This window comes from Aquarana catesbeiana, linkage group LG12, assembly GCF_042186555.1.
Source record: "Aquarana catesbeiana isolate 2022-GZ linkage group LG12, ASM4218655v1, whole genome shotgun sequence".
NCBI lineage: Eukaryota > Metazoa > Chordata > Amphibia > Anura > Ranidae > Aquarana > Aquarana catesbeiana.
In genome coordinates, this window is record NC_133335.1 from 63,029,462 (window position 1) to 63,040,875 (window position 11,414).

The 11,414-nt window shown below is 37.3% G+C and overlaps 1 protein-coding gene across 1 annotated transcript; it reads right to left on the reverse strand.

The window, feature by feature from the left end:
* Window positions 1-326: 326 nt before the first annotated feature.
* LOC141113765 (keratin, type I cytoskeletal 19-like) lies at window positions 327-7,978 on the reverse strand. Its single transcript, XM_073607044.1, has 8 exons — window positions 7,415-7,978; window positions 6,669-6,751; window positions 6,339-6,495; window positions 4,638-4,799; window positions 3,607-3,732; window positions 2,953-3,173; window positions 2,772-2,806; window positions 327-388 (listed from the first exon to the last, which is right to left on the reverse strand). The coding sequence occupies exons 1-8, from the start codon at window positions 7,976-7,978 to the stop codon at window positions 327-329; spliced, it is 1,410 nt and encodes a 469-aa protein (XP_073463145.1).
* Window positions 7,979-11,414: the final 3,436 nt, after the last annotated feature.

Here is an 11,414-nt window from a genome sequence, read left to right on the forward strand (position 1 = left end):
TATATATATATATATATATATATATATATAATTTTCTTTTTTTTTTAGAAATACAGCATGCCATCCAACTAATTTAAATATACAATTACTACATCAAATTTTATCAGAAGAATAATTAGAATTATTATTAGAAGGACAAATGGAAATAATTAAAATAACCAACATTTGTTTTGCATGAGAAAGAATAGATTTTATTGAAGTTAAAGGCCCATACATTGACATAGAGAATTAACATACAACACCAAGAAAGAGATGATTATTTGATTACTCAAGATATAGTAATAGCCTGGGACATAAACACTGGAACTCTTTACATCCAGGAGTCCCTAACACTTGGTATGATGAGTGTGTTCTGGAATGTGGTGGATTTTCACAGCATGGTGGGACACTGGAACAAATACAAAATAAATACATATTATTAATAATGCAAAAACAGAAAATAAACCCAACAGGGGAACATGAACCCAACAATGGAAAATAAATCCAACATTGGAAAATGAACCCAACAATGGAAATAAATCCAACAGTAGAAAATAAACCCAAGACCTCAGTCCAAAAAAGTTGTACTGCTATCCACGTAAACAACATACAGTATCTATATATAATATTTTTATGTCTGACCAGGAAGAGGAACATAGTCACAGCTCTGCAACAACAATCATTTCTATATTTTTGGCCTTTGTAAGCGCATGAAAAAGGAATTTACATCAAATTAAGTAAAGGCCATATCTTTCATAGGTGAAGCAGTATAGGGGAGTGGATGGGAGGGATTACTCGTTTTATTACTTATCTTATAATATGTATTTCAAATTTAGGGAAAAAAAACACCTCTATGTCTCGAGAGCATCAGGCTCTATCTCCTACTTTAGTAGGTATCAGTGACAAAGGTGACTTTAGGGAACTTCTATAATACAGAAAGAAGAAGCTGTCCAGGGTATAGCAGGCCAATGGTACTAGTTTGCAATTTTTATATTTAGCATGCCTACAAATGGACATGTTAACCAAAAGCAGTAGTTTTAGTCCTATTATGGTAATATGGTCTGCCCCTGACCACTTATGAGGGTTCACTTGTAAATTGTGCTACTTTTTTATGACAGCTTGCATAGCGTTTCCCAAAATAAACCAAATGTACATGTTGTAAGCAATATATATGCTCTATATATGCTATATATATATATATATATATATATATATATATATATATATATATATATATATATATATATATATATATATATATATATATATATATATAGCATATATATATACATATATATAGAACAAGTGTTGAGGGTGAAGTGCACTCGATCCAACGTTGCAGTGCTGAGCAATCAGGCCCTTCCACAGGTCATATATAGAGAAACGAACAAGTGGGATTGCTGCACTTGTAAAATAATATTTATTATTTTTCTTTTGGATGCAGTTGGTTTTGTATGCAAATTTATGATATGTGTTTGTTCTTCTCTAGCGCATATCGAATGTAATGAGAAAAATGGTAGCACCTGATGAGCCATGATTCTACATATGTCTACATGAATTTACTTTATGATTAAGTAATTGATCCCATATGTTTAAGAAAAGTGTGTGTATAGATATACTTATAAAGATTACCATTGTTATTTGTGTCTTGCTCTGAAGAAGGGCGTTATCTATATAGCCAGAAAACGGCATGCATTTGACACTGAATAGAACATGAATTGATGTTTTTTCTACAATAAATCTTTTATGTGCAGCAATCCCACTTGTTCCTTTCTCTCTCTCTCTCTTTCTCTGACTCTCTGTCTCTCTCTCTCTATATATATATTTAATATAAATTTATATTAGTATATATATTAGTCTTAATTGTCTTGTAGATGTCACAGCTTAACACGCTCAAAAGAAAATGGTTTCTGCTCTAATATTTCAGAGCAACCACCAACAGCATGCGTGACCAACACAAATAATAAAAATGTACATAAATGGAAGCTGTTCACCCAAAAATATCCATCCAGTTATGAGGTTTACACAGCTCTGCCACACCTCACAGTCTTTTTTGGCAAGGCAGAAGACTCATTTTTTTATCTTCTGTAGTTAAGTCACACTTTGAAGTATTGTCTCTCCCCAGACTATGGACAGTAAGTTAGCAACAGATTATTGAGCTCATCTTTCTGCTAGTCTGCTCTCTTCTCCTTTCAGCGTGTTCCTTGTTAGCACATGAACACTGCAGCACAACTGATTGGATCATTGTGCTGTTTCTCCCAATTCTGAATGCTGCTGTACAGGGGTACACAATGTACTTGCATTAGGTCTAATGCTGCCTTTCTCAAACAAGGTTCTGTGAAACCCTAGAGTTCCTCCAGCAGTTGCTAGGGGTTCCTTGAGCAATGAGCTATTTCTGCATCGCAGATGTGTAACCATTGCCTGCAATGATCTTTTTAGTGAGCTCAAAAAGGCAGATTCTTCCCATTGATCACAAACGTAAGGACATTCTTCCCAATGACAATCACACTAATGTACCATGAGCTGTATATATAGTAATGATTATCATGGAATCCCTGAGCCCGGAAAGTTAATTTAATTTTATCATGTTAAAAAGGCTTATAAAGACTGTTATAATAAATACTGGGCTGAATTAATCCATGCATTTTTTATCTGCTTGGAGTTTAGATTTTTTCTAAAATGTCATACTCTTCAGGTGCTGGATCTTTTTTCCTTTTAACTGTCAAAATAAGTGTCAGGATTGGATTATTCATTGGGTAAAATGGAAAGCTCATTTGGTTTTATTCCATTACCTTCCTTGGTTCCTGAGAAGTGGCGTCCAGAAACACTGAAAAAAACAGATATGGGTCACACAGAATAAGCAGTTGAACAATTTGTATGATTCTGCCTAATTCTAAAAAGGAACCTAGCAAAAAGTGAAATGTACTCTTAAATATCTAATGTGCAAATATAAAAATGCCTTTTGTGACTTACTGGGTGTCATGACCTTCTAGCAGTCGTTTGTATGTTGCAATTTCCATTTCCAAATGAGTCTTCTGGTCCATTAGTGTTTTGTACTCATGGTTCTGACGTTCTAGGTCTCCACGCATCTGTGCTAGCTCAGATTCTATATTATTGATCATGCATTGTAGCTGAGCAAGCTGTCCACCATAAGTGGCTTCTGTTTCAGCAAGAGTTCCCTCCAATGCAGACTTCTAAAATAAGTGAAGACAGTATTATTCAAGTAGTATTTACTTATAAGTGACTTTACAAACTGTAGTAGTACTTTGTAATGCTTATGCAGTTGAAAATGATGATTACCTTTCATATGGGCTCTGCAGAATATACACAAAATGTGCTACATGTAGCAGCGTCCTATTTGCTTTATAGAAAGAACTAATTGTTCAGCTAATATCTCTTGTTTACCAGACAAGAGATAAGGAAGATGGTTTCATGCTTTCATGCTGACTTGGGCAACTAAAATGCTCCCTAAACTTAAGCAGCAGGGGGGAGGGGAAAAAATAAGTGACCACGACCACTAATGAGAACTCTTGTGGCTTGGTGTTGTGCCATGTTACCCAGCCTCCCTATCCAAAGACCAACTGGACCCTTAATGTGTTCATGTTTTCTATTGTGAGTATAGTTTACCATGCTTAGCTGGCTTTGCAGCTCAATCTCCAGGGTCTGAATGTTCCGTCTAAGTTCAATGACTTCAGTTTGGACAGACTGCAGTTGTTCAGATCCAGATTCCATCTGACGGCTCAACTCTTCGCTCTAAAAATAGAAAAAATAATACAATATATGATAAACTGAAACCTATGCTGTGAATGTTTGAAGGTAATTTTCCATTTTCCATTTAACGTTTAAAAAAAAAAAAAAATATAAAAAATATATATATATATATATATATATATATATATATATATATATATATATATATATATATATATATATATATCATGAAACACCTTTCAGCTTTACAGACACAAACAGATTGCATAATGGATATTGAGATTTTATCTGACATCTTTGTGTTTACACCCCCGCTGTGATGTTCTCCCCAACGTAGGTAATATTTAACAACACAAATGAGCATAGCTCAACTTTCTAGCTATTACCATCATGCAGTGAGTGTTAGACTATCAGCTGGGCTCCTGTCAGGCCCATCCACTTGATACTCGAAAAGTCAATGCTGGGATCCATACATAATCTGCAGAGTTTATTAAGTGGTTCAGTATACAGCAGAAACCTAACATTTTTGGCTTACTAAAAGCCTTACAACTTGCATGTAAAATACCTGTGTTCTATTCTCAGAGGGATAAACTAGATGGTTTAGATGGACTTCTTCCATACGTTGGTGTCTGGATACTGTATATTGGCTGTTATGTTACTGTGTATAATAGGACAACGTGCATGTTTTCTTAAGGTTACTTTCACACTGAGGCGCTTTGCAGACGCTATAGCACTGCAAAGCGCCTGTAAAGCGCCTCTCCTGTCACTCCAAGCATCTTTGAGGTGCTTTAGGAGTGGTATATACCCATTGAAATCAAGCGCCCTGCTAGTGGCCGATAAATGCCTCTAAAACGACGGTAAAGCGCAGCTAAAACGCCGCTTTACCGCCGATGCCCCTGCGCCTCAATGTGAAAATGCCATAAATCTATTTTTTAAAATTCAGTTACCCTTTGAAGGAACATGTTCTCGGCATCTCTCATGTTCCTCTCCATTAAGTTCTCATATTGTTCTCGGATCTCAAACAAAGCTCTGTTCAGGTCTACAGATGGAGCAGCATCCATTTCCACATTGACCCTTGCACCCAGCTGAGCATTGAGAGAGTTGACCTCCTGTGCCAAAAAATAACTATTATAACAATATCACAACAAAAGAAGATCATATAAGATTTAAACATTGAGAAACATTTAAATTACATTTTTTTAAAACAAAAGGGGTGTTCTGTATAGAAGCATGATGTTGCAGTAGTCATTATCACCTAAAGTCCATATCAAAGGTATCTTGACTGCTAACACATGTGTGCTCTGTTGACAATATTGAGATTTTCAAATTACTTTAATATAAAAGTTTTGAATAGAATTTAAAGCTAGAACAATGTCTTTGGAGCCCTTTCTCATTCCTAATGTAGAAGGGAAGTCTACTTAAAAAGAAGACAAAAAGGGTTGACAGTGCTCAGGAACTGAGCTGGAATTGGTGGGTAATGGCTGCAATGAACCACATGTGTACTTAAAAAAAGTTGCCGGCAATTTATTCCAAAGTTTAAAACAGTAAAAATCCGAATGACAACATTACCACAAGGCTGTAAGGCTGGCTCAAGCACTGATGGATCACTAGGACCGACCGGGGCAACCAACCAAGGGACACATCAGCCATGGAAAGGACACGCCAGCTGTAGTATGTAGAGCCCAACCCGCCGGCATGGAAAGATGGTGTCACTGACACTGACGATTTAGAAAGAGCCAAGCAGCTGACTGTGTCCAGAGGAGAAACTCCGTGATGAGCGGCGAAAGAGTGGCTAAAGCGCGTAAGTGTGCAAAAACAGTAGTCATGACAACAGAAACGCCCTGCTCCATGTTAGTCACGGCTGGTTCCTTCCCTGATACCCCAGTTCTGGCTTGCCTTCGGTGATGCCCCCCTCTTTGTCCGCTCACCACGGAGTTTCTCCTCTGGACACAGTCAGCTGCTTGGTCCTATCCACATCGCCAGTGTCAGTGACTCCATCTTCCCATGCCGATGGGTCCGGCTCTAAAAACTACACACTGCAGCTGACGTGTCCTTGTGGCTTTCCATGGTCGGTGTCCCTTGGTTGGTTGCCCCGGTCAGTCCTAATGATGCATCAGTGCCTGAGCCAGCCTTACAGCCTTGTGGTAACGTTGTCATTCAGATTTGCACTGTTTTAATGTTTGGAATTAATTGCCAGCAACTTTTTTGAGTATACATATAGTTCATTGCAGCCTTTACCCATCAATTTCAGCTCAGTTCCTCCTGAGCGCTGTCAACCCTTTTTATCTTCAGCATTTCCGCATCTGATCCTTTTCCATTAGACAGCAGCATGGTTCAGCTGAACATATATGGCATTAAGTGATTTTTTCCTGTGATTAGCACCTGGAACTCAACCTTTATTGACAGACAGCAAAAAAAAACCTGATTGGGACTAACTCTTCACAGGTCTATCAAAAACTTTAACAAAAGTTGGCTTTTAAAGCTCTTTAATACTGTAATTCCCCCTCCGACTGAGGTAGACACTGATCTGAATGGCCCTAAGTTCAAGGTTCTCTAAAAAAGCAGGTCTGAATACGTTGACTACAGTTATACTAATAATAAACTACTAACAATAGTTTTCTTCACACCAGACTGCAAAAAGCACTTACCTCCTCATGGTTCCTCTTCATCTGCAGAAGTTCTTCCTGCAGATTCTGGACTTGACTCTCCAGTTCACATCTCTCCCGGTTAAGCTCTTCCAATACCCGGCGAAGACCATTCACATCAGATTCAACACTGTTCTTCAACCTCATCTCCATTTCATACCTTGCAGGAATAAAAAAAAAAAAGTAAGAAATGTATTTTGGAAGTACTTTCTGTAAAAATAGTCATGCATGATGCTGTAAGATTTTACTAAAACTCAAAAACCAAGAGAATAAATATTTCTTAAAAATATTGCTTCTAAACTACTGTTTATTTTAAAAAGTTAGAAGTCATACTTGTTCTTGAAGTCATCTGAAGCCAGTCGGGCATTGTCAATTTGCAGCACAATCCTTGCATTATCTATAGTGGCAGAAGATATCTAAGAAGAAAGGAAACGTCTAGTTAGTGATATAAAGAATGCATGCTTCCAAAGCCTGTCTGTCTATCTATCTATCTATCTATCTATCTATCTATCTATCTATCTATCTATCTATCTATCTATCTATCTAACAAAATTTTTCATTGTGTTTTAAACTGAGAGTGGAGCTTCCATAGATACATAGATTCATAGATACATAGATACTATAGCTAGCTAAGAAGAGTATGCAACGTAATATTTAACTGAGGCCATGCAAAGAAGGTCCTCTTCATTTCTAGTCTAATTGGTGTCAAGCAAAAATCAAGAAGCACCAGAAAGCCACTGTGCAGATGCATAGGCTGGACAAGTGGTTTAGCTGCCCCTATACACCAATGCAATTTTTTTAACACTGTAATGTTTTTTAATTTAATGTATTATCATCTTGCTTAAAAAAAGACATATCCTAAAATAGTTTATGATCTAAATGTTAATACTTTGGTTTCCCCATAGTTCACACCTCTTTATGTTAGTGTAGGAACTTTAAAAAAAAAATCCTGCATGCTGCATTTTTGGTGTGGTTTCTTAAAAGTGCAACTCTCATGTGAATACATTTTACCCATGAAACAGCATCAAAAACACATTCCAGCTCATGAAGTACAGAGATGTGAATAGGTCTCTACTTACCTGGCCTTGAAGCTCCTGAATGGTCCTAAAGAAGCAACTGAAATCGGGGAAAGTGCTGGGCTGGTTTCTGTCATACCACTCTCGAATATTCTTCTCTAGCTGAGAATTTTCCTGTTCCAGAGACCGAACCTTCTCCAAGTAGGAAGCCAAACGGTCGTTTAGACATTGCATTGTTTCTTTTTCATTTACAGCAAAAAGGCCCTCGGCCTTCCAACCACTGTGACCACCAAAGCTATGATGGCTGCTGCGAGTGTGGGCACTTCCAAAGCCAAATCCATGACCAATAGAAGTGTGTTTGGAAATAGAGATGCCTTTACCTCCAGAGCCTCCGTGAACACTTGGAGTTCTGCAGTGACCTCCATGATGGGACAAGTGGGAGTTTACATGATGTCCTTTATGGAATCCCCCATGAAGGGAAGAATGAGTTGCTTCATGATGGCCTATTTTATGAGAATCCCCATGATGGACCTTGTGGTGTAAAGTTGAGGTATGGCTAGAAATGTTGTGACAGGCTCCCTTCATAGGTCCAGTTGAAGAATGAGTGGACTTGATACAGTGGCTCATATTGATGATCCTCTAAGAATCACACTACACTGTAGCTTCCCAGGGAAGTTTAGTAGAATTGCTAGCATTCATGTGCCTTATTTTATACAAAGGGAAGGGGGCGTAGAAAAAGCTATGAGATTTTATGAGGAATTCACATGCATCCTATTCCGTTTCATTTAGTGGTTGATGGGAGTTATATAACAGACATTTGTGTGATTACCAGAAAATGATCACAGCATGCTAGAAGCTGTGACACATTTATTATAATGTTGTACAGAACTGTAATATGCACCACACCTATGGTAAGATTGAAAAGCAGCATTATACATACATGAAAGACAGGTGAACAGTTATGGTATGCATCTAGGTTTTCCCTTATTAGAAACAGGATGTTTCAAGAACATTTTCTGGAATATTGTATATATGCCCTAATTTAAGTAAGAATTCCAGTCTAGTAGAAGATATAATATGCAATATTTAATAAACTCTGGACAACTGGTCTTGCATTTTTTTTTTTGTGGGATTACAACCACATTAATTTACATAAGATCAAAGAAAGATTCTTTAGTGAAGGTTAATTCACAAAACACCAAAGAAAGCTTCTGTTTCATCATGAGAGCACAGCTGGAACTGCTCAGAAGTGCTAAAGGGGAGGAGTGGCTGCACACTGGTCTTAGGTTTCCTAATGCTTCCACGTGCATTTGACTGCTACCATTATGGAGACCCCATAAAAAAAATTATTGAACAACAGCATATTTTTCAGAAACCATGCCAGTTTAAATGCCAGCTGTGCTTAGCACAGCTCTTTAATAATAAGTTCTATATACTACATCGAGAAGGTGCACCAACCAGGCCCAGTATGGCAATATGTAAACCCTGGCACAGTTTGGTGTGTGTAAGCTGGTACAGCATCTTTATGTTAATTAAATAGAGTGTGAAACACAGAAGTCAGCTCTTTTATTTAAAGCCCAACTCCAGGCAAACATTTTTTTTTTTGTTTTTATAAAGGTTCACCCAGTATCTGATCCCAGCTATCCTCACAGTGCCCCATCTTTGGTACACAATGGTCTAACTCACTGTATCATATCATGATCAAAACTATATCTGACGGAACTTCCTAGCAAATTCATTATGATCTGGGTAGTCCTCCAAGTTGTGTTTAAAAGACCTTTTGCTGTGCCATTCTAAAATTGTAATGACTCCAAAGCATTCTACATTTGAGAGGGTTTGGAATGCACGGATATACTATTTTCAGCCCCTTACTTATGCCTAATAATTGGGAGAAAGTAGGGATGGGTATTTAGCCAGGAAGATTTTTTCCTCTTTACTCTATCCTATTTCACCACTTTTTTTCCTTTCCCTCTCTTTTGAAATTTATGTTCAGTTAATTTCTCAAAGCAAAATAGGAGATTGACTTGATTGTTATATTACCCCATTGCCAGTGACAGATGGACCCCAAGATTGTGACACAGCTGTTAATACATTGGCCAACCTATTTTCAAGCTATGTTTTGCTAACATTTATGTAACTGCACTCAGATACTCAGATAGTGACTCCACTTATTTTTACCTAATTCTACATGAGGTATCTTATGTAACGATTTGCTAAGCCATCTTCACATCTAGCATTAACTAAGTTTTTATGTCTTGAACAATGTAGAGGAACAGATGTGCAGATGTATGCTTTTTGTTAATTATTAAAAATCTATCTTACTATCTATCTATCTATCTATCTATCTATCTATCTATCTATCTATCTATCTATCTATCTATCTATCTATCTATCTATCTATCTAATAAAAGCATGTTTTAAATACACAGTACAGCAAGTTGCAATACACAAAGGAGCCATTTTATTATTTCATCTGTAGAAAGATGCACTACATGCACTACAGTAAATATATAGAACATTAGATAAAATAAAGAACATATACCATACCAAGCGCATGCTATGAGTCAAGTTTCTTTGTTGCAAACAATAAAACACATCTTTACTCTATGGTGAAAAAGTCACAATTGTTTTGTAATTGTCATCCCATTGGCTCTGTTGTGTATGTTATAAAAACAAATAAAGCTTTTTGTAAAAGAAAAAGTCACGATTATTGAACCTCTTATTAGGAAATATAAGGTCCAGTTAGTGCAAGGCTAGATATACTTAGATTTTGGATTGAGATTAAATTTTCATTTCTGACCAGTCATCCATAGCAGCATACTGATCTGACTATTGGAAATTTTTGTATATTTGATTGATACAAGCTGTAGGAAATCTTATTGAGCAAGCCAATCTATTCTCATAGATCTTTTCTAATCTCTGGTTACACCCACCATATAAAGTGTTATTATATAGAATATGAAACAAAGAAGTCAGCTCTTTTATGTAAAGCCCAACTCCAGACAAAAATGTTTATTTTTGTAATGGTTCCCCACTATCTGATCCCAATTTGGAGCTGTTACTCACAGTACCCCTGGTTTGGTACAAGATGGTCCCAGTCTTCTGGGTTGAATGATACCCAAGACAAATAAGGACTGTGAGTGCAAGGTGTGGTGGGCCCACTCCCTGGGAAGGGAATCAACTCAGCACCCTTAGCGGGGCTAATGTCATCACATAAACTCCTTTCCCACAAGAGGAGAGTGATTTGGTGGGCACACGGAGTGCAGAGATGGGCTTTTACTTAGTATACTGTATGGGTGGTATTCATATTTTCCACCTATCAACATTTAGAGGCACAGTTATAATTTCTGGAACTCCAAAGGTTCCTGGCCTTGAGAAATAGAAGTGTCTCCCCCTAAACAAGCATATGTATGACTGGTGTGGTTTAGGTTGTTAGTTGAGCCTGACTGTGTCCCATTTATGCAGGTAAAAATGTTGGAGGTTATGAGATAATCCTTAACTACCTTATAGAAAATGACATCAAATGCAGTTTCAGTAGATTGCATATGGTAGCAGTATGAAGAATACATTTACCCAATTCATTTTTGTGTGGCTTTTGTGTGTTTTGTTCTTGCCGTTATTGCTAAAAGTTTCTGGGGCTAAGCCGTGATGTTGCCAGGTCCATACCCAATGCAGTCAAAGAGAGGAGACATGGATATTATCACAGCGTGGCCAAAATATAGTGTAACATCCTGTCAACAGTGTAGGAACAGAGATAGGATCTTGTGTGAAAGAGCTCTCTCTAGGAAACACAGAAAATTCCGACTCATATGCAGACATGTCAAATCTACCTCCATGTTGAGGTGGACTTACTCTTTAGCCAAGAATTACCAAAAGGCTTTGGGATATTATATGCTTACGTGATGTTTTCAGTTTAGACCGTTTCACCAAAACAATAAGACCTACCCATCCCATGTAATAATAGATAGCCCGCAAAAAAATAAAAAAAAAGCCCTCTAAATGCCTAAATGAAGGTCCAGCTTGGAGATAGGAAAATAGATGATGTGTTGTTCTTTATGATGAA